Source organism: Anser cygnoides, chromosome 6, assembly GCF_040182565.1.
Source record: "Anser cygnoides isolate HZ-2024a breed goose chromosome 6, Taihu_goose_T2T_genome, whole genome shotgun sequence".
NCBI lineage: Eukaryota > Metazoa > Chordata > Aves > Anseriformes > Anatidae > Anser > Anser cygnoides.
This window is the reverse complement of record NC_089878.1, coordinates 5,749,699-5,773,694: the sequence shown is the minus strand read 5'-3', so window position 1 is coordinate 5,773,694 and position 23,996 is coordinate 5,749,699. Positions and strand designations below refer to the sequence as shown.

Here is a 23,996-nt window from a genome sequence, read left to right as displayed (position 1 = left end):
GCTTTCAGGTATTAGCAGTGCTGTTGGTGATTCTGTACCATAGTAGATCATTTGAGATATGTATTTGTCCAGAAAGGCAAGGAAAAGGCAAGGAAATTATTTTATTAATGTTTTATTAATGATAAATATTGAAATTAGATGTGTGCAAGAAAAAACTATTAAAATGTTTTGAATTATTCAGAAGTCTGAATTGCATTCAGACATCTCCTTGGCCTCTGGTCTGTAAGCATGGTAAGTTTCATTAATACATGTAGTTGAAAAACATAGGTATGAGCCTCACGTTTGTTTGTTGTTTTTTTTTTTAATAAATCTCCCGAGGGATATATATGGTTTCTTGTGCAGTTAAGAGAATCCTTCTTTGTGTTCATTTAATAGCAAGTTCTTAAAATAAAAATCTCCCCAATAGTTTAGCTCTCTTCTGTGTTGGGTGAAACTACCAAAGCTAGTGGCAGGGTCTGGCATATGTTGCATCATGTCATTATGGACAATAGAAACTTACAGAATTTTATTAGAGTGATTTACAAACATTTTTCTAAAATGCTGAGATGTTCTGATACTGAGCAGATGACACAAAAATGTTTGTACCTACCTTGTGGCTTCAGGAGCCCTTCAGGTCTGAGTTTCTGCCAGGAATGCCACCCACTGCTTCCGAGTGCTGGGCTCCAGTTTCACATCCTCTTTCCTGAAGAGGTAGGGATGTGTTCAAGAACTAGCAGGAGGAGGAGGGAAGCTTGTCACCAGGAACCTGACTCTCATGAGTCAGCTGCTGGGCTGGGGAAGCCCTGTTCTACCTGTGAGGACTGCCTGCCTGCAAATGGATTTCCTCTGCAAATATGTGCCTGTGATCAGCTTACCGGCTTGGAGCCTCTATTTCCCCCAGTAAATTAAATAAACAAGGCTTTGCATCTTTGCCATAATTACGTTTTCAAAGGCTATTTACAAAAAATGTTTAACTTTGGCTGACCTTAGTACAACGTCATCGTGTGAAGCTGTAGGGAACAGTTGGTTTCTGTGCAGCACAGTCTTTATTTTGGCTGGCAGTCTCTTAACTCTGGGAAGCGGGTACGCTCATGCCAAGCACAGTCAGGCGTAGCATGAATTCTGCTTTGCCTGCATACGGAAAGTAGCCTGAGCACCAGCTCTGCAGGCTAGTAAACAGAAAACATGAAGCAGAACTGGGGAGGAAACAGTTCTGAGTCTTGATGAGTTTGACAACAGGACCCTCTCATGTGTTGAGAAAGGAGAAAAAAGTAGAAACTTCTATTAGCAAGTTCTTGTGAACCACATCTGGAGGTCAGGTGCTTTGTAGAGCACTTGTTCTTGAAGCTGAGCATATCTCCCTGCATTTTAAGTAACCTGAGTCTCGTTAGGTGTTGTTGCGTGATGCTTTTGTCAGTGGGGGGGGGGGGGTTGTTTGTTTTCACTTTTTTGAACAGCAGCAGTCTCTGGAGTTAAATGGTATTTGTTTACTGATTGAGGAAAATAGCACTGTGTAATCTGTTTGGAAGAAACTTCTTTTTCCCTAGATCTTTGCATTTATATTGCATACAGACCATTATATATGGTTTACTAGTTCATACCACATACTGGGAATTGCACTAAAGGGCATCTTGAATTCAAGTCAGACTTTGCCTAATAATTGTAGTAGATGGATGTTACTGATAAACAAAACGTTTTATGCGTGCCGCGCGCAGTTGGTTCTACAAGCTTCTGTAGCAAATCCAGCTTTCCTTTGAGCTCACTGAGAATGGTAAGCTGTATATTTCATTTACATGAAACACTGTTTTGACAGATTTCTCCAGAAGTAAAGAAGCACTAAAGGAGATATTCTGTTCCTCCGAAACAACTGCAGCTGCTGGCGAGAAGCAGCAACACTGTGCAACAAACGAGGAAACCATTTCCAGGTTACCAAAACATGCCGTTGAACTGAATTTTGCAGCTGCATTTTCAAATGTACCATGGGATGCATCAAATCCAAGGATGCCTTTCCGGGTTCAAACGCCATCCTGGTTGAAGGGAGCAGGGAAGGTAACGAAGGATGCACTGGGGAGAAATCATCACTGATAGCAGTGATGGTGGACGAGAAAGGTCCATCGAGCACCATAGTGCTGGACTATGCACACCGTCTCTCCCATGAGATTCTTGATCAGGCGGTGAAACAGTGGGCAGTGACGGAAAGCAAATACAGCGACATTCCCTTTATCGAGAGCGATGTGCCCTGAGCCTTCGTTCACAGTGCGTGTCCTGTCTGCTGAGCAGTTTTATTCGGTACTAGTGCAAATAAAGTAAAATCAGCTGTGACTTGAGCATACTGCCACTAGCTGAATGCATTTGCAAGGAGAGGCTGGAAAAAATGCCTTTTAATCTATATTGCTAAGAAACTACTTGGATTACACTAAAATCTCTTAATCAAGTGTTATTTGTTATCAGCCGTAAGTTGAGTGTAGTCTGTCTTCATGTTGAGTGTGATCTGAAGTAAGTCTTAAAAAAAGAGGAGGAAAATAATGCAGCTGCCTTGCAGCTGAACAAGTACTGCCACAGAGGCCCCCAAAGATGCTTAAGAACAAAGCCCGGATTATTTTTATGTACTGCATAAAAAAAGTATGGCCTGTTTGTAGGTGAAAGTAAGGACCGTATGCTTGGCAAATTTGTTTGTGTTCTGCTAAAGTGAAACCAGGTTCTTCTATGTAGCAAAGATAACTGCTGTTGTAAATTTTACTTTTGATTCTTTGACCAGACTAAGCCTGTAAACCACAAAATAATGAAGGTGATAAGAAGCATTTTATAAAACCAAATAGTATTCAGGGAACCATATGGATTATGATACTTCTCAACTTCCATTCTGAATAGAACCAGTGAGAAACGTTACAATATTGATAAACAGTGCATTATAATTAAGTTAACAGATGCTCTGGCTTCTGTACATGCATGAAGTCTATTCTCTAGAATCCCACAGCAAGACAGTTTAACATCTCATCACTGTGTTCAAACCAAAGCTGTTTACTTTTTTTTGTTACAACGCTGGGGTTTTGTTTTGCTTTGTTTGTTTGTATTGTTTATTGTGTTTTGTTTTGTTTTGTTGTGGGTTTTTGGTGTAGCAATGTTTTAGGAGCATTTATTTCATGGGACTATGGTGGCATTACACTGAAATTTCACTCTAATGTAACGCCCTGGGCACAGTATGCATTCCTTCAGCTCCTGCAGACTCATCACGTACCCACTGATAAAACCATTTGATGATGCAAATACAAACTACAGCAACCTCAAGCCTGAGCAGAGAACTGAGCTAGTGAATAAGCCTTAGGCCCAACGCTAAAGGGCTACTACATTCTTTAGCGATTTTATTGAGCTCGAGTTCTCACGCTGCACCCTGCCTCTCCAGGACTTGAAGCCTGACCTACTGCACTCATAACTGGGATTTGATGTACTGAGGAGGAGGTAAATTAGTCATTTAAACCTCCAGTGTTGCTGACATTTTATACAAAGCACATGCCTTGTAAGAAGCTTGCTTTTTTTTTTAGCACCTGTTTGCACCTTTTTCTGTTACAGCCAATTTAACAGACGTAGATTTTTCCTAGATCAAAGTGCTTTCCATTTTATGTTGTCATTTTATAAGAAAAAAAAAATGCTTTCCATACTGGCAAAAACTGTTACTATTTTTAAAAGGTACACATAGTTCTAGTAACTGGTACAAAGTATGATTTTCAGGCAATGGTAAGCAAGCAGAAAGAGGTCCGTTTCAATGGTTATTTTTAGCTTATTCTCACATGTGACCTGAGAGGGGACGCGGCTATTTTCCAAACTTTGTGACACAAACTTCATTACTTGAAGTTCATTTAGTGGGGAAGTGGTTGTATCAGGAGTAAGTGGCAAAAAATACTTCTTTGTAACCCAGCACAAGACTGCCATGAATTCACACTGACCAGACTAGACCCTGCTCATGAAACTGTTCTCAGGCTTTTGCTGAAAAAGGGAAAGAATCCGCTTATGTTGTAATGTCATCTTCTTTGAAGTCGTATGTAAAGAAGGCAGTATGGCTCATTTAAATTCTACTGCTAACAGTGGTGTTCCTTTAAGCTCTAAAGCATGTAGAACGCTGAATCATAACTTATGTTTGCCATATCTAAAAAAGCTCCAAGCTAGATGCAAGAGTGAATTAAAAAGCAAAAACAAAACACTGATTTGATCAGTATATGTTAATTTGATACCGCTTAAACAGAGTATTAATGTTTCTTATATAGCTAAAAGAAAGCTTTATTACAAAAAAGCTAACCTTTTTGCAACATTAGTGTTAACTCAAGAGCTAATGTGCTGAAGACAGTAATTAAATGAAAAATAAACGGCCCCAACTCCCCAGACGTTGTTTGTCAGCTAGGTGGATATAGATGAGCATCAGAAAAATTTACTCACCTAAATGCACTTGCAAGATTTAGGTACGATCTGCCTTGGCCCGTGCACACGTACCCCAGTGGCTGCCACGGGGAGCTGGGTGCTGCAGGGCTCACTGCTGCAGCATCTGGAGCCTTTTCTTTGGGGGTAGCCATAGCACACAGCACTTTTCTGCAGCTCCTCCACTGCAAGGCTGCTGCTGCAGGGCCCAACAGCAGGCAGAAATGGAAGGTAAAGTAGCCTACAGGAAAGTTGTAGCATCCATACTGATAAATCCTCAACGTGTCCCCAAAGGAGAAGTCACCTGGGTGTCATGAAGCATGTGTGACCGTGAGCTCCCAGCTGGTGTGCGGGCCGTGCGGCAGCTGTGCAGCTTACCCAGGCAGCCACTGGAAGGATGGCGTGGTGCTGGTTGTGTCTGCATCAGTCGCTCACCCGCAGCCACAAAGCTCGTCTTCCCTCAACGCGTGCTTGAAGACTACAGCAGCTCCAGTACGGCCTGAAGTGCTAGTCCTGCTGGCTTGTGCCTGACGCTGCAGGGAGAGCTCACAGCACGTGGAGAACAAAGCAGCTTACAGGAAACAGGGAGGGCAGCTTCTCACCAGGAAAATAAATCTTCTACATGAAACTGTCCTTGGTAAATAATGCCATTAGCCCTAGTAAAAATAAATAATTAAATCTGTTCGATGCTACAGCTGGGAGAGACTGAAGGAGATTTCTTCCCAGAATTCTGTGGTATATTTAAAAGATGCAATAGTGACACACAGTAATAATAAAAATAAAGGTTTCTTTACCCAAATAAAATTCCATCTGTCTACTTATCATTAGATTATTCTCTGGTCTTGTAAAGCCACTTTCTGTGCTAAGTTGCCACCGATTCTTCGATTTGATTTTGTGTAATAAAGGCATTCCAGTATCGGACTGGCATACTTGGAAAAAAAACACGTACTTCTATTTAGGAGTTAAAATACATTTGCTTTCTGCTTTCTCCATGGAACAAAAGCATAGTCTGAGTGGGTACTATGTGACTGACTTGATATCCTAATAATGGTTTAAAACATGTTAACTGCAGCACAACTTTATAAAATTGACATTTCTGTAATACGGCACATCGGTACTCCCAAATAAAACACACTACAATATATTTTTACAATATTTTTTGTGGAAAATATTTTCTTGTGGACCAAATAAAATTAAAATGACCATTCTGCTTGTAAGACTTTTATTTGATAAAAATGCACAGATTGGACAAGGTCTTGTTACCATGAGCTTGGGATAATTCCCCTTCACAAAAATTTTGGAAGCAAATGAACATGCAAGTTGATGTTTATTCATTCAGAAGTATGCTTTTGCTAAAGTGTTTTAGGTCCTTTCCAAGCACAGAAGGCATGATCCCTACAACCCTGGGGATTGCTCTGTTTTCTGTTATAGTAGCTGACAATTGCTGGTTTTGTACAAGAATATTGGAATGAACCAATTTTGTTTAAATAAATTAAAAATAGCCATTGTTTAAGAATGTAAAATATTAAAAAATAAAAAGAAGGGGGAGGTTTACATTCCTTACAGCACCAATGAGGTAGAAATTCAAGTCATATTTTCAGAAGTTATCCTAAAGGTTTTAACGAAGCCTCTCAACTACTTTTGAAAATAAATTCAGGGACTATCTCATAGCAAATACGTACAGGGTAACATTAAATGGCAGCTGAAATTTTACCAATTTTATCTTACAGAATCTAGTGACAATGCCAAGTGCCATTTCCTTTCTTGATTTTGCTCACCTCAATCTAGAAGTTCACCTTGATGCTTGAATTTCCTGAACTTCGTTTCCAGGCAGCAGCTTCTGGGCAGGAAGGAGCCCGAAGCCAGCGCAGACCATTACTGTTGGAATCAAAACCTGTCCAATGTCGAGAACTCCACCGTGGCTCTGCCTTTTTTAATTCCCCACTGCTGATAACTGACTGTGTTGAACCGAAGTCTTGTTCCTTTAATGTCAGTGGTTCATCTTTCCTAGGTCTTCAGAGCCAGAATTGTGTATTTGTGACCTGTCTATAACTAGAAACAAGTTGCAACAGATACTGACTTGATTAGCCATAAAAAAGCGTGCAGTCTTAACACTGAACAAAGATTTGTAGCTGTGTTGCATACACAATAGAAAAATTATTTTTATCCAAAAAAGATTATAATTGTATCAAGGGGCTCTGGTTATGTCATATATAACCATACATATATGTCATACATATGTAAATGTTGTTAGCATCACAACCCAGCAACCTTTACTGAACATACAGTGAGGGTTTTTTTGCCAACTGTTTAGATGTTGATGCCCACAAATACACTTGCTAGGCTATGTTGTGTTAAAGAACTACAGGATCTATGTAGCAGCAGATACTTTGTTTTCCACCGCTCTGTATCATCAGTTCCTACTGCTTTTCACAAGTTTCCCACCCAGCAGACAGGGACACTTCCAGTTCAGGATGTTCATGGATATAAATGAAAGTGAACCCAGACTGGTTGATACAGCTCAGCTCCAGCCCCCTGCGGTATTAGGGCTGAGCTCAAATTTGCAGCAGCAGCAAATGTTCTCCTTGGCACTGAGACAAGTTCTGAGACAGTTACTGCTTTGCCTGTGAGACCAGGACAGGCTCTAGCAATGCTTGAAATCATAAAAAACTCATTATGCAGTTCAATCAATGGCATTAAAAAAAAAATAAAAGGTTTGACAAGCAAACAGAAACGTGCTGTAGCCTCTGGCAATATTATGACGTTGGAAACAATGTCTGTATCACGTGGCAAGACTGAATACTGACCAAACGTTAAATCAATAGAACAATTCCTTGCTCTCAGGCTAATACTATGTCAGTCTGATCTTTTATTTAAAAGACCACTTAGCATCATGAATTTGGCATGTCTTACATTTCCCTTTGTAGTGTTGACCATTTTAAAGCTGTAAGTATATTTTAGTTTTGCTGTATAGAGAAGAACCTGAGGCACAATCCTGGTTAACAGCTCACTGACAGAGCCAAGAACACCAAGGTCTCCTGACTTCTTGCTTATTAGGTCATCCCTTCACCACGCTGTCTCCCTGCATGGTTCCTCCTAACAGCTGATGCAAAAAAAAAAAAAAAAAAGTTAATCACTGTCTAACAGCAGTAAGAAGAGTAGTTTGCCTTGAAGTCATTTTTCCCCTTATTAATACGAGAGATAATTATGTTGTCATTACAGTAGCTTAAGAAAAGAGAATGTACCTGATCACAAAAAAAGCAGACTTACTAATCTCAGGCTAGCTAAAAGTCTTGTCAAGCTTTACCACACTGCGATTCATTTTTATATCACAAAATTAAGCACTTGTGTAAGGTGTCAATGGACTCGATCATTACAACTTGAGATCGTTGTTTCCCAGTGGCTTAAAACAATTGTCCACAAATTCATCGCTGACTTCTTCTAAAGCAGCTGGCTTCCATCTGGGGGATTGGTCTTTGTCAATCAGCACTGTCAGGTGGGGTATAAAAACAAAGAAATGGCTTGTAAGTGCTTGCTAATTAAGATGACTTCAGATTGCATTGATGTAGGCAACTACAGTGAATACACGGGGGGAAGAAAAATCAGTCTGCTCCAGAGAAGACAGGAGTTGTAACGTGTACTCTTTTACTCTCATCAAAACTCTCATCACCTGTGCAGAGACATATCTGGGGGCTGGCGGATGATAGGAAGAATGCTGGATCGCTCCGGAAGAAGCCAACACTGATAAAGTTTCTGGTCCTTTCCAAACCTTCAAAAGGTTTGTTCAGTACCCAAGCTTTTAATGATCAGCCCTGAAATTAGCGCTTTCTGTCAGACCTGCTACCCTTGGCTGTCTTCTGTTCTTTCATGTGGAACTGGCAACAGCATGCATGATGCTCCTTTTGGACAAGGGCTATTTATTACAGCTCTGTGCAAAATCTGACTCTGTAGAGAACAGCAAATGACTTAAAGCGGGTTTTAAATTCCTGGGGCTAATTTAAACACATCACAATCATTGAAAACTAATCATTGAAATAATTAATGAGGAAGCAGCTCAGCAGAGTATCTTTGGGACAATCGGGAGTATTTACTTGTAAATACTGACAGCTGCTGTAGACCTGTGGATTTAATTGTGAAGATTTGTATAATCTTACTATACATACTTTACACTGTGTCCTGGGAAATGCACAACTGAAAATAAAAATCACCAGTGAATGGCTTTAACGTAAAAGGTTACTGAGACAATATCAATTCTCAGAAAACATTCCTGGTATCACAGGAACGTTGAAGGCAGCAAGATGAACAGCTGCACTACAATAGTAAGACACAAAAGTTTATTTGTGCGTAAAAAAGAATGATATGAATGGAATTTGAGCAGGTCCTTCAGAGCTTCTTTCTGGCTTCAAGACAACCCACAATGGTACTATTCAAAAACTGAGCTCATTTAGAAATATTTTTATAATTTCAAAAAGAACAGCTATAGTACCTGTAGCTCTCTAGGATACAAGAACCACCCAAATCCCCTTCTCAACCCACGTTCCCCTCAGCTTCTGCTACAGAGATGCACCTGTGTCCTAGGAGACCTCCTGACCAACACAGCCCACAGCATATAAGGGATGATGGGCAGGAAGCAGCTTGTGGGTTTCTCTGCTGATGAAGAAGTCAGGATAGGATGGTTCTAGAAGCTTGCAGGTAGATGAGTTTCACAGAGACTAGCTATTTGGAAGAATAATGCCTGGTTTTTGGTATGTTGTTGTGTCTTTCTAAGTAGGCTTTGTTCTTGGTAACTGAACTAGAAACACTGAGAATAAGAAATGTGCAGAGGAGTTAGATTTGAAGTTCAGTAGAAGGAATGTCCACCTAAAGATTGTCTTATCAAAAGACATATTATGGCAGCTTATGACTTTAAAACGTCTTAAGTAAAATGTTGTTTTTTTCTATCAAACAACACTTGGTGGATGCCTAGAAAACAAGTACCAATGAAATGACAATTGCACTAACTAGTATTTCTGTAGCTGGAGATATACAAACATCATTTTTTTTTTTTTAGCCTTGTAACTACTAAGAGAAAGGAGTATTTGTGAATTGGAGCCCTGAATCCATTTATCCTCAAGTATAGGACTAAGGCCTCCTTAGGTACAAATAAACACCAACTTTGAATAGAAATGCACCATATAGATATATTAGAATCTAGGTGGGTAATTCCTTAAAAGCAATGTTATGTTAAAAAGTGACTTTATAACTGAGTAATTTGACTGGGTAAGCTCTTTTACACTTTTTTGTATATGGTGATATGAAGCTACTGACTGGTTAGGGTCAAAATATATAATCATCCCAATCAACTACATCTATTCCATTAGAATAGTATTTATCTAATTATTTTCTTCAACTTTAGTTGATGCTCACAGAATCACCTCAACTGTTACCTACAAAAGACAGCACTGACTGGAGATGCTTTAAACTAGTGGTGGGAGGGGAGTCCATGTGCATACTACTACAGCTTCAAGTCTGAAATGCCGTAGTGGTTGCTGATAATTCTTGATTATGTGGCAGCACTGTGCAATCAAGTTGAACTGTCTGTTTGGATCAGCCAGTCTGACTCTGGTGGTCACACTGGATGATCATAATGGTATCTCCCATGAAATGTTTACTCTTAACAAAATTCAGGTATTTATTTCCTAACAGTATTGCTAAAACTTTCCCTTACTGCAAAAATTTGTATATATTTTGTGTTTCTCCAGCTTGATCTCAATACACGAATGGAACAGGAATTCTGGATGCTTCTAAGGTGGGTTGAAGAAAGTTCATTAAGATAAAAGTAACTGAACATAGACATTGTGTTATGGGTTTGTTCTTGTAGTGTTCTTTATAAAAAAAAAATTGGTAGAAGTGTCTTTACTAGACTTTAATTTGTGTTGTATTGCTTATATTCATTTGACATAATCAAAACACTGATGTTTCTAAGCACCTGAAATGCTGTTGGTTGCAATGAAATCTGTCTACCTACTGACTGCAGGGGGCTTTGTGTCCAGGATGAGGCTCGCATCTGCCAGCTGCTAGCACGGCAGGAGAGAGGGCAGAAGCAATGCACCATTGCGCCATGCAGAAATATATCTCCGCAAGATCAGCAGCCTGTAGAAAGCCCTTACAATTCCATTTCAAGTGCGTATTCCTGCACAAATAGGAGTATAGCTTAAGAGATTTTTGTCCTTTCTGACTGCTGAGGCGGTAGTCTACCTGGATATGTTCGAGCCCTGACTCTAAAAATGACCACCCTGCTTTTGCAGTACGAGTTCAAAGTTCTTGGCAGTTACCTACAGCTGCATGTTTCTTAAATGAGGGAACATCCTATAAATCAAGGGGAAATGGATACTTAAGTGTTCAGAGACCACAATTACCATTATATGGGAAGATCCAATGCCCTGTGGATCAAGTACGATCTGAGTATTTAATGGTTATGGGGTTTGGGCTCTCCTTTACTAGCTCCAACCACAAGAATCATAAATGGGGAAGACTGCTTGCAGCAGGTTTTCAGTCTGGCTGAAAGAAAACGGCTAAATGAGAAACAAAATTTTGACCTCAGATCACAGTAGGTTTAAAAACCTTAGTGTTAGCTTTTAATACATATGCTAGGAAAGTATTTTGTTTAAAATTATGGTTTGAAGTAGATAAAAGCTGTTATTAAAACCTGACCTGTGGCCATTGCTGCTGAAAGACGATCTTCAAAAATTAACATCTGATAATTGTATTTTAACTTTACTTTGTGGTAGATCCTCTTGTGGTAGACAGGGTCAACAGCTGGCTCTTAAATGCTTGGAATTAAAAAAAAAAAAGCTAATAATATTAACAATTCTATTGTTTTCATTTTTAGTCAGTATGGTTGATCCTGTGAAATGCTTAGTAATTTTACTTCCTAGCAAAGACAGGATGCTTGGCACCTTGTGGGATCGTTTTTATGAGTTAGACCCAACTGTAAAAATGATCGAGTCAGATTCTGACCCCTCTTAAATAAGAGCAACATATAATAAAAAAAAAAGGCAACATTTTAAGAAGACAAATCTGAGAACAAGATATATGCAATATGCACAGAGCAGAAGGGCTTCAAGCGCTTGTTCTAAGCAATCTCCTCAGTGCAGATGGATCTTTGTTTTCCTTCCCCTTTCTTGACATAGCCTTTGCTATGTCATCCTACTTATAAGATACCCAACTGCTGTTCTTGCAGCTGCTTTCTTTACAAGCAGTTTGTGTGATTTACTGGCCACACTGTGAAAAGTAATTTGCTTTTGTCCTCTGCCTCGTCCCCAGATGGTTCAGTGACACCGTGCATTACAAATGAGGAGCTGGTTTGATGTTCATCTGACTCCCAGCCTTTGAAGTTTGTCACTTCCCAAATAACTTATTTCAGCAGTTGTGGAAAGTTTATCTGGTGATTTAGAATATTCTTAGGATATATTTTCTCTTCACGATAACTTTGTCCCCATTACCAACACAATGAAAACCATGTACTTCTCAATGTGTGTGGTAAACTCCTTGAAGGAGTGTCTGCTAATAAGTGCTAAAGTCTAATAAAAGTAAGAAGTTTTTTCCATGAGGTATAAACAGACTTTGAATCTCTCATCTCTAGGCCATCTTTAATACAGTATTACTAACAGTAAATACTCAAAAACTAACATCCACTATTCGAGTGGATTTTAAGCTACTTTATAAAGACAGATATAAAGAGTGAGGAGGAGGAGGTGATAATACATACTTGAGTATGTAATTGTGTGTGAATTAAAAGACAAGTTCCCCTTCCTCCCATCCCCAAACACTTACTCATCCAAGTGTCTCATACTGTAATCTCCTTGGAAAAGAAAATGTCTCTGTTTTGTTTCATCTTGTGCTGAATAGTATATAAATAGTTAGTGCAGTTTCTAACAGATGTGCCATTGGATTTGACAAACTGCATTGTGAATCAGCAGCAGAATCAAGGACAGAATCTACGTCTGTCCCCTAGATAAACTTGCTGAACTGCTGCTCTACTTTTACCTCCACGTATCTGCTACCAATGCCATAAAATGCCATATTACTTAACAGTAAGTTTACATACATAGTTTTATTATAGTGAGACATCTTCATAGGGAGGGATTTCTGGCACAGGCAAAAGTAGTCTCTGTTCTAACTGTTTTCTATGTAAATACTTGTTCTTGACTTGGAGTCTTGGTTATTTTAAACCATCTTATAGCTGGCTGAGCCAGCTGTGAGGCAGTGCTAAATCTTGGCACACAAACGATCAGCATAGCTACTCAGTACTGGAAGCATTAAATGTACTTTGAACTTTCCAGTGAACCACTGAAACCTTTTCAGTGCTGTGTTACCAGGTAGATAAAAATCTCTGTGACAATGACACTACACGAAGGAAACAATGTGGCTGTTACAGTCTGAAGCAAATGATGCCTTTTGGCAGATGAAAGCCAAAACTACAGCAAACTGAGAAGTGTTCTCTGGGCTGTTGCTGTTTACAGTTTTATCTCCAGAGAAGCAACACAACAGTGAGGTTGCACGTTATTGAGTAACCTTTCTGGTGTGTGCACTTACCTGCTCGAACCCCTTCATAGAAGTCATGGCCTCTCTGAAAGACAAAGAAATAAGCTATAACAAGATAAATTCTATGTATCCCATCTTCCCTATGCCACTTCTGCCAGAAAGGCAAGTACTCAGGATCCTGTTAAATCCCACTTGCACTGTTCTCACCTAGTCGTACTTTCTCTTTCTTTATTAAAGAGTTACATATGTTCTTGCTTAAATGCAGCCACAACTCATAAAATCAGCCTCTCACTCTGCAGTTAATCAGCCAACTTTCATGCAGTGCAAGCCCTCTCTGTGTTACATCTCATGGATTTTCCTAAGGAGTTTTCTATGATGAGGGGTAAGGTGTATAGAACAGGATGGGAAATTCTTCAGAGAGAGGCCCAACTTTGTGAGTCTTGTATGTATTCTGCATACTTGGAACACTTTGCTGTTAAAAAGAATCCTGGAAACATCCAGTTATTTTTGATAAAGGCTAAACTTAACATTTAAATCCTTAAAGGTGCTTTACTAGTAATAGAGTAGCAATACTGCTTTCAGGAAAGATATGGTAAAGATGCTATCAGGCACTACAACGTATCAGAATTAGATACACCACATTCTCACATGCATTTTTATTTAAAGCATTTACTTTAATTATAATGGTTTATTTAATCGGATCTATCAAAATCTTATTTTAAAATGTGACAAAACTAATAAGGATTTCATTGGGAAGCTGAGATTTGTTCAGATAATCCAGTTAGCAACTCTGTTTTGCTGAAAGGATGACTTACATCACGTGTTGTCCAAGTACTCAGCCCTTACTACAGACAGTACTAAAGTCTCTTGCTTTCTTCAACAAATTTATCGCTATCCTAAAGGCAGTGATACACAAGTGGTCCTATCTTAATGACAGAAACTGAGAACTAAACAACTTATATAGAAGACTTTTACAAGAACTCCAGATTCTTAAAATTTATGATCCAAATACAAAACTTTCTGTGCTGTAACATTATCATGGTTCTCTTGGCAACAGCCTTGTAACATTCCCATCTGACGATTATTAATATTGTCTACATTGAGTTGCATAAGAAGACATGGAACTGGAAAAAAAGAAAGCGACAGCCTGACAAATGCACAAAGAAGATACTGAACATAAAAACCTATGAACTGTGAGCCCTTGACATAATCTATGTAAAACAGTCTCTGACAGACTTGCCCCTACCCTGGCTGGAAAGAGACACAGGGTACTCTTACCATGCACGCTTGGCTCAGCCTGTATTCCATCGTGAGCACATCTTGTAAGCTCATGGAAGCTCCTTCTCTGAGCTGTCTGAGAGTCATCTTTAAGGATGTAGGTGACATCTTATTAATGGTCTGGAAAAGACATTAACAATTATTCTTGTTCTCTTCAATTTAGACATATTCGTAAATCCTTGTTTTGCATTTCCAAGTTAGTAAGCGATGGCACTCTTCTCCCTGAGCTCATCCCTGTGATGCCTAGTCCTCCTGCTCCCTCCCACCGTGTTGTCATACCGAATAAATTCACCTGCATACACTCTTACCAACAAGATCCCTGGGAAGCAGGCCATCACTTGTGGAAAGCCTACAACTCTTACAGTCACATAATTTCTGATCAAATTACTGCTAGCCAGAGAATCTAATGCAGCTCGAAAGCCAGTTCCTAAAAGATTCTTTTGAGAAGTGGAGGCGAGTGTTACAAGCAATTATATTCTATTTTGGAATATAATATATATATATACACACACACAGTCTGAATTGCTCTGCGATATTACTGGTATTGTAGCAATTGAATTTTATTTGATAGAATAGAATAGCAAGGTAATACCATCAAGGTTAGCCGCAAACTTGAAGTATTTGCTTTACAATCATCTGCAAAGACCAGACAATGTAACAAGAAGAACATCTTAGGGATTTAAAAGATATCTGGGATCTTGTCTGGGATCAACAGATACCGCAGTAATTCAGACCTACATAGCTTTATGACAGGAAGCCTGGAGGTCTTGCCTTCCCTCTTCTGATAGAGCTACAGGCTATAAATATTGTGCCACAGACAGGGTCTGTTTAAGGCATACAAACAAATGCTGTAAATCTGGCTCTCATGACTATCCTTCAATTAACAGCATGCCAGTAAACAGTAGGGGGAGGTGGGGAGAAGGACAAAAACCTAGTTAAGAAAACAGAACTGAGCTTTAAACCTTTCAGGTTTGTGGAGGAAAGAAGTTAAATCTCATAGCTGCTGATCTTTGTTTTATTGCTCTCAACAAGGCTCCTTTCCCTGTAAACCCAACTAAAAGCTCTTTATTATTCACAGTACAATAGGCATTTCCTGTTAATTAGGACATTTTTACCACTCTACTGAGAAGTGGCAGATGGTAAGATTTGCCTCTTTATATGATTTTCAGTGCAGATATTAGACTCCTTACCCAAAGACCGAAATGGCAGGTTTCCAGTCATCAACATTAACATTTTTTCTGGCTCCCAATTACTCTTCATCCCTCTCCAGACACCAGCTGATACAGCAGTGACCCATTTTGCCCAGTTAAGCTGGAAAACATACAATTGCTATACAAGCAGGAGGCTGTGCAGTCGTGACTTAAGCATTGGTTCTGTCATTCCACTTGATGCACGCTGACCATTTCACTTGAGAAAGACTTTAGCTTAGAAAGAACCAATGCCTCCCTTACTGGGAACAATTCTTCCCTTACTAGGTTTTTTTAACCTTGAAGTGGACCATTTCTCCTTTGCTTTGCTTCACGTTCTGTTGTCTGGATTGGAAAATCTTTGCTCAGACCAGGCTAAATGGTGTGCACAGTGCAACTCAATGGTTCCCCAGGTGAAATGGTAATGCTTTCTGGGCAAAGAAAGCTCTGAAAAGGGGAAGATCTGAAAACAGCACTTAACTCATCTTGTGCACCCAGCAGCTGCCTTATCTTGGCATATCAATGAGGCTGAAGGAGGCACTGTTATAAATCAAGCTGAAGGAAGAGGAACAAGGGAAGAAAATGGGTAGGTGTGATGCAGAAAAATGAGTCACCAGTGCATCTATAAATAAATCCTCTGTACAAAGAGGAGGAGGGAATTGGTACTTGGGAGCAAGCCTGAAAAGGAGATAGGATAGGCTAAGTGGGAAGAGGAGTACTAAAATGCAAAGGATTAGCTGGGCTCAAAATTTGATGTGAATCGTTAAAATTCAGTTTGAAAATGGCTTAACAAATTTACATTCTCCTTATTCATGCAGTCCATTTTAGTATCAAATAGGTGAAAGCCTGCCAAGCAGGCATATCTAGAAAGTAAAAACGCAGAAGTAGTGTAGACTGGAGAGAACAGGACACCTAGGACAGCATGGTTCACAGTATACTTGGATATAGCAGGACTAACAGTGCCATTTTATTAATGCTAAAAGGTATCTCTACACCCAAGGTGGGGAGGTGCTGATGTGTACCTCCAAACTAGGAGATGTTGTACTACGTTGCATTAACCTTTCAGTTAGGGCCCGTTCAATAAGCTTAGGGATATGTGTCATAACAAATATACAGCAAGGAAAAAAAAAAAGAATAAACATTCCTGCAACTAAATCGTTTATAGTCTCTAATTACTTAATGTTTGAATGTGCTGTTGTTCCTGTGCCTGGACACTAAAGTGAAACCTTGGTTTCACAAAGCGACAGGAAACTATCATCCTATCCTATAGGTACTGTGATACTACTGATAAGGAAAACGACTTGCTTCACACAGGTCATCAAACTGCTATCAGGGATAACATCTGATAACCTCAGACTGCTGTGGTTCTGCCAGGTGATCCCTGCTGAGCAATGTAGCCAGCCACTGCTTTGTAGGTGCTATAAAATGTTCAGCCACCAGGGTGCAAGCTTCCATTCGTCCTCCAGCTACAATTAAAGTTAATTACTATTCTGCTTCCCTAGTAAAACAAAACCTCCAGTTTAATTGGCAAACATTTAGTGGTGAAACTAGATTTACACTTGAAATTCTTTTTTTTTTTTTAACATAAATCCATTTTCCTTCTGTGAAATATTCACAAAATGAAAAGAATAAATTAAGGATTTAGTCCTACAAGCATTTCTTGCTTAGTACAGAATATGTGCTGTTAGAAACTTGTCTGAGATTAACGTACACGTTCACACTAATAAGCCTTGTACTTGCTAGAAAATAATTTCTAACAAATTTCTGCAAAGACAGAAGCAGTTTATTAACACAGTCTGATTTCTTGTACAGAACAAAAAATACACAATTGTTCAGGAATAACACTCATTTACCAATCATAGGAAAGAAAGTCTGCTATGAAGTCCTATTAAATACACAAAATAAGAATCGAAGCAACAAAAGATCCATGTTTTGGTTGAGGAATTTAAAAAAATATACAATTGTAATTTTTAAGTAGATGATAAATTTAAGTACTAAATTAAAACTATGACAGAAATGTACTCTGGGAATCACAAGGAACAACATTTATTTTTTTAATAGGGAAGATGTGAGTTATGAGGCTGAAGATGGAGCAAGCAAGTGTTGCAGGTTTGGGTACTTGGAGCAAATTTGGTAAAACAAAGAGTCCAGTTAACAAATTTCAGTAACAAAGTATTTCCAGAATCCTTGCATCTGTTGTAGTAAAACTGTATTTCAAATAGACGAACCAACCTTTAGAGCCTGTATGCTATTTAGCACATCTCCACCAGGTCTGATGATATTTTGAAGTTTTAAGATTGTATGACATTATGTTAGGACAAGCTATATGTAAATTATCCTTGATTGTTTTCAACCTCCATCAAAACTACTCAAAACGGTATCCCTGTAAAATTATGCTAAACTTCGTAATGTCTGGAAATAAAATACTAGGTTGTAATTCAATACTATAAAGAGCCCTCAAAAGTAACTGGTATTAGCATGCTATCAAACTGTCTCACAGACCTTAATATAACTACTTTTCCCTGCTATCTGTAACACAGGGGAAAAAGTAAAGATCTGAATCATACAGCCTATATATAACTTGGGGAGAAAAACCATGATGTTAGTCTGTGGTAGAGTTCAGTTTTCCAAACACGTAAAATGATTATCCTGAGACTAGCTTGTTTGACTGCTTTAATTAATGGAACTTGAATACGAGTGGAAAAATATTAGCCTCCTCTTTCTTTCAATTTTGCTTTTGTAGTACATATTGCAAAGTACTAGGCGTACTAGTTGGCATGAAGATGATTTGAAAATTTTCCTTCTCAGAACTGTTTGAGAGTTCCAGAGACAAGATGATAGGTCTTTAATTAAAAAGTATAAATAAAATTGTATGTGTTACCCTGAGAAATTATTCAATAATATTATGAAACTTACTGTTCCGTCCTGGAAGTAGCAGGGACAGGACACCTAACGTCAGTGATACTACGTCACAGTTATATGCCTTAAGCTCAATGGAAGACTGTAGATGATAGTTCTGTTTTGTTTTACTACAAGAGCAGGATTCTGTAAGATGTAACCAAAGTTTAAGCAAAGCTTTTGCTGGAGAAATGATTGTGTACCATCGAATTGTAAGTACTATTTGAATAGTAATTAAAAAGACAAACTTCTACAATGCACCTGAATACAGGTACTTCAAAGGAGAAAGGGAAAATATAAAGACTTCATATAAATGAGATGCTTCTTGCTTTTGTGGCTGGAGTATGCAGGAAGCTTGTAGCATTACTGTACACTTTTAGAGTAGGGACTACAACCAACACTCAGATGCATTAAAGAAGATAAAAAATACTTTGATAAATTGCTTGCTATTTACCCAAATGAGATAACTGAAATGAAAGAAAACAAACAACATTGTTCTGTCACTGTTTTATTCCAACCTCTGCCAATAAAATGAGAAGCTATAAAAGGAACCTTTGTCACCATCAACCCCTGACTGGGGGGGGGGGGGGGGGGGGGGGGAAGGGAAAGGGCATCTGTTTTTTACTAGATTGCACTAGACAACATATAATGACATTTGTTTTGTGGTTTCACAGAGGAATATTCTTCTCAGAGTAGAAATGCTTGCAATCCCATATGACTGCATGTGAGAACTTGAGGATTGCATCTACTGGTGTTATGCAGTTTTATTTACATTAATAAGGTGATTATAGACTGTCCCAAGATGAGAAAGTACAGAATCAGGCTTAATCTCTAACAAAAATAACACAAAGGCATTACCTCTAGCTGCTTAATGGCAAAAGCAGAACCATCTTCCTTTAAATTTTTAACAATTTCTTCCATGCTATTTGCTGAAAAAAGACTAAAAGAAAAAAAAAAAAACACACATTAACTGCCTTGCTGCTTCAGCCTTCCTCTTCCCTATGAAATGCTAGTAACTGCAAAATTAGAAACAGAGCTTAACCAGGTGATTTGGCTTTTCTTAGCAATGTGTTCCCTGTCATTCAATTTTAAGTAACTCAGTTGACAGCATCCCCTCTTCCTTTACAGACCTCTAGTGTTTTAATACACCTCACGTTAGTTCTGATATTTATCTAAAAACCTTAATTACTACCATCAGTCCTTTTTTTTTTATATTTTTATGATGCATCACATTTTCAACTATCAGCTCCGCTCTACTGGTTTGGTGCCAACACCATTCATCTTCAACACCTTTCAGCATCCCTGCCCATGGCAGGGTGCTGGAACTAGATAACCTTTAAGGTCCCTTCCAACCCAAGCCCTTCTATGATTCCATGATCTCCACATTTAGTTGCTGTTGTCCTTCCTCAAGATTTCTAGCTTCTTATTGCTCTCCCTTATTTCTGCTTTCTTTTCTGATACAAAGAAGTCCCAAACAACCATAGGAATGACCTTGTTCCAATGAACATGAATGTGCTGTGTAACGTGTCCTTTCCAGATGAAAAATTACTCACCGTATCCAATTTTCTATAAAAAATATTTATTTTCGTGTGCCATAGGGCAGTTGTTTAAAAGAATGGTATACAAATCAGGCAACTATGCTCAAAAGTATTTAATATACTGAAGACTGAAATATTTAATGAGCTTCACAAGGCACCCCAAAAACAAATGTTTAAATGACTAACTTCTCCATCACCTTATCTTTGGAACATTGATACTGCTACTGGATTTAACTTGAAGTTTTCTGTCCAAAGGAATAAAAAAAAAAAGAAAGATTCATGAATACCTGTTAATCTTCTCCATATGTTCATCAAGTACAAACTCCTTTTCTTGATCAATTTTGCTCTATTTAAAAAGCAAATGCATATTTTACTTGGTTATTTTAGACTGTCTGAAAAAGCCTACCAGTACTGAAAAATTTCAGTGACTTGTTACAGAAATATCATAAATGAACATTTAATGTTCATAAGATGTTTTTAATGAATTAGTTTTACAATATGCATAATGAACCTCTCGCTTCATCTTGTGAATGTTAAAGGTGTCATCTCATGCAGTGTTTGCTCTGAGCTAGAACATATGCGCATTTGACAGAGTGGTTATATTGTATGCAAGTAATCACAATTATTCTATCAATACATTTCTATCAAATATACTAAGAAAGCCAGTGTAGATAAATATCCTCAAAAACCTGAGAATGTAGCAGACAGGAAAATGAGGTGTTTGGTTTCCTTAAATGTATACAGATACATATGCATGTGTAAAAAAAGAAAAAAAAAGGTGTATGGTAATGGTGTACCTTTCTTCTTTCAGTGATTTTACACAATTTTAGACAATTAAAAGGTTGGAAAGACCTGACGAATTTATGTGGAAAGGTTGTCAAATGTTTTAGATCTTCTGGCACTAAGGGGCTTGGGACATAGGCATATGTTTCAACAGCAGCAGCTGAAGCTGAGAAAGAGGCTCCCTGTCAATTCAGCTCTGATCACTAAAAATATGCAGCCTCCTTTTCCATTAAATGTCATCTTGTAAAGCAGCATACTGCAACATATAATTAATTCTATTTCATAGCTTTCTATTTGTCGAAGTATTTAGTGCCACTATTTGCCATTAACTTATCCAATGTATTTTTTAGTTAATCTTTATTTATGAACTTAGTAATTCTAGAGCAGAAATAGCAAGAGTAGCACTGCTCATTTTAAATCCAAACAAATGGGCAATAATGCTCAGGGTTACTGATTTCAGTGAACCCCAGTGTGGCTCCAGAAGTTCCCTTTCTTTTGAAATAAAATTACAACACACATCAATACAGCTGAAATAGCTGCTAAAAAATCCACTGTAAAGCCAAAACCTTTTATTTTCATGCCCATTGTTATGTGGGGCTAACACAAATGCTAAACACATGTTATCAGTACAGTTAAATTCACCTCCAAAATCTACGGGTTTGTCCACTGGGAGAACAGCATCTTTTTCCCCAGGAAAGTATTGCTTTGAAGACCTCATATGCCTTCATTAGAACCTATCTGCACTCTGCTAATATGGACCCTATAGATAAGTGCTGTGCTTTTTTAAAGTCTTCTAATTATCTCAAGGTTACAAATTTGCAAAATATTTGAGAAATTAATGGAACAACGTAAGCCCTTAAATTCAGACTTTGAACCTTGCCTGCAGATGGTATGCATCACAATAATGCTAAAGTTCACATCAAATGCATAAAGTTAGCATAATTCTTCAGGTCAATAAAGAAAAAGGGGATTGAAAGATAACATCCACTTCAAAGTGAGCAGCCTAGTATCGAATAACTGGCACTGTAACTTTTGCAGCCTCTGGAGCACAATTATGGTTCTTTCCCTTTCATTTGTGTTTGTCCGAAACCCTGGATTTCAGGATAACTCCCTAGACTGCAGTTGCCATCACGTACCACTCTCATTCTGCTAATGGCTATATATTTTGCCTTCTGTAAAGCATGCTAGAAATCAGAGAGTAACAGGAAAAATTAAACAGCAGTGTATTTTCTGCATCATCATGCTACCAGCTGGGAACCTGTATAGAAAAAACAGAAGGAAAGAAGTTGCTGACCACAACAGGAATTAAAAGTAAAGAAAGACTTTTAAATTTCAACTTTGACTGTAGGCATTAGCGCTATGAAGTAATATTTTATAGAGTGCAAGGAGTGTGAAAACCCATTATTTTATAACCATAAAACAAACAATCAGCAACATGAAAAAATAATTTGTATTTACATACACTTAACTAACATTTCTGCTTGATTTCTGTAGTTACTCACATTACCTTCACGTGGTAAGAGTTCAGTAATTCTGCAATATTTTCTTTTGAAGCAGATTTCAATGCTATCAGGTCTTTCTCTAAGTCAGGTAGCTATTGAAAATAAGATTTAATTAAAAGTAAGTAAAGGAAAATGTACTTATTGAATCATTACTGCTAATAGTACTTTATAGTATAAATGCATTTATGTATACATGCATTAACCATACACATAGAGCTAAAAAAGAAACAAACAACGTTTTGACCAGGTGTTGAAGAAGTACCAAGTAAGCAATACAAGGAGCTGGAGTTCACTTTTCAGAAGTGTTGAACCATCTGGATTTAAGTGTGTCTGCAGTGATCAGCAAAAAACTGCTTCCTGAGCAGACCCCTAGTGCATTGCTGCAGCTGAAGCAGGTAAAGCCAGACTTTCTGAGGGGAAAGAGCAGGAGCCTGGCAACCATGCTCTGCTCAAAATAGTATCTGCTAGCCTGCATATCCAACCCGTTCCAACGGTGCAGTCACAATGACAGTCATGAATCTTTTCATAGCGAAAGAGCCAGTTGCTGTTTCTCCTTCACTTATATTCTCTTAAAGTACAGGAACGTTATGACTCTGATTTTATTGAATATGCTAATTCTTACATTTTCTCACAGCTGCTGTAAGAAACAAATAGGATATCTATTAAGGAGACTGCTAAAGAACACATTAGTTGGCTGTTACCTAAATTAGAGACTCGTGGTTGTATAAATAACCACTCATTTCAGACACTGTTCTCTAAATTGTACCCAGAAAGCAAACTACAGAAGTGGTGAAGGCAGTAAGAGAGGATGAAGACAGAGCATACCATTTTTCAAGCAACTTCTATTATGCTCAGCAAATCATGCCCTTAAACAGCAGCACCGTGACGACAGCAACATTTGCTCCCTCTCCCAAGCAAAGCTGTCACTAGCTGGCAAGTGTTATAAGGACAGCTTGAGCTCCCGTTCACAGGGCAGGGCCAGCTAAGACAACTGGACCTCTGCGTACACTCAAGTTGCTAAATGTATGCTGGTGGGCTCAACCACTCAAACTTGTCATTGCAGTGCCAGGATGAGCCCGTGCTAGCTCTGGTTAGCAGTTTACCTTTTCAGATTCTACAAAATGTGTAGCGATGCCCGCTTTTAGCACATCTCTTCCTTTCAGCCTAAATCCTGTTAGTGCGAGGTAATAGCCAATCTTTCCTGAAAGTCTTGGCAAGAAATATCCTCCACCGACATCAGGAAAAAGGCCTGTAATAAACAAAACAAAGCAAAAGAAAGTGAGGGGAGAAGAACTTGTCCCAGCCAAGCATGTAACTCTGTTATTTCTGCTTGTCTCACTTCCATCTCCCTGACTTGGGCGTGGCTTTCTTGCCCCAGTTTCTCTTTGACTTGGTTTGACATTCCTCTGTCATCTAAATGCTTGCTAAAAGCAAACTCTTGAGCACCTTCCAAATTGTATTCTTTCCACTGGCACGTAATTTACAAACATATACCAGACTACAGTCTTCATCCGATTTGCCTACAAATTGAGAAATTCTTAGATGCCTGAAGAATCGAGTGCTCTCTCAGCAAACAACTGACAAGGAATTATAGAATCATTTGTGCAAACTCAGACTGGAAACTGCTTTTTCTGTGGAATCTTCTATTATGATAAAAATCTTAAACTGATGAAGTACCTCTTGTATAGAAAGCCAGACCAAATTTTGGGGCTAACAGTTCATTAATGGATCAACAATATTTCCAGCGCTTCCTGAAAGCAGAGGCACTATATGCTGTCCTAATGCCTGGTCCTTTGACAGGACTATGACTAACCTGCAATTTAGCAATTTAAAAGGTTATAAAACTTTCCAGTGTAGTGACTGTCTTACTTTTTTTTACTCCACAGAGTACGGTA

General features: G+C 38.5%; 2 protein-coding genes and 1 long non-coding RNA gene across 21 annotated transcripts in view; 2 read left to right on the top strand and 1 right to left on the bottom strand.

Moving 5' to 3' along the window:
* Positions 1-5,594, top strand: part of C6H2orf88 (chromosome 6 C2orf88 homolog) — a 32,565-nt gene extending 26,971 nt beyond the window's left edge. For 13 of the 16 annotated variants that reach the window (XR_010832163.1, XR_010832164.1, XR_010832160.1 and 10 more), the window contains one exon: positions 1,793-1,958. Coding sequence is in view for 3 of the 16 variants with exons in the window: in XM_066999057.1 (XP_066855158.1) it covers positions 1,959-2,222 (264 nt within the window). In the remaining 13 variants the exon portion in view is untranslated. Of the gene's footprint in view, positions 1-1,792 lie in introns of all 16 variants that reach the window. The other 3 variants (XM_066999057.1, XM_066999059.1, XM_066999058.1) reach the window with 1 other exon arrangement.
* A 525-nt stretch (positions 5,595-6,119) lies between these two features.
* HIBCH (3-hydroxyisobutyryl-CoA hydrolase) overlaps positions 6,120-23,996 on the bottom strand; it is a 44,188-nt gene continuing 26,311 nt past the window's right edge. For all 3 annotated transcript variants that reach the window (XM_048058497.2, XM_048058498.2, XM_013178646.3), the window contains 7 exons: positions 23,205-23,350; positions 22,107-22,193; positions 20,104-20,162; positions 19,137-19,218; positions 14,194-14,313; positions 12,967-13,000; positions 6,120-7,878 (listed from right to left, as the gene is read on the bottom strand). In XM_048058497.2, coding sequence (XP_047914454.1) covers positions 7,763-7,878; positions 12,967-13,000; positions 14,194-14,313; positions 19,137-19,218; positions 20,104-20,162; positions 22,107-22,193; positions 23,205-23,350 — 644 coding nt within the window. In that variant the 3' untranslated portion in view covers positions 6,120-7,762. The remainder of the gene's footprint in view (positions 7,879-12,966; positions 13,001-14,193; positions 14,314-19,136; positions 19,219-20,103; positions 20,163-22,106; positions 22,194-23,204; positions 23,351-23,996) is intronic.
* On the top strand, positions 8,881-11,017 carry LOC136791050 (uncharacterized). Of its 2 annotated transcripts, none has more exons than XR_010832180.1 (3): positions 8,881-9,081; positions 10,131-10,177; positions 10,406-11,017. It is a non-coding gene; the product is annotated as an uncharacterized lncRNA (long non-coding RNA). The 2 variants fall into 2 exon arrangements; XR_010832179.1 differs by having other exon boundaries at positions 8,881-9,134.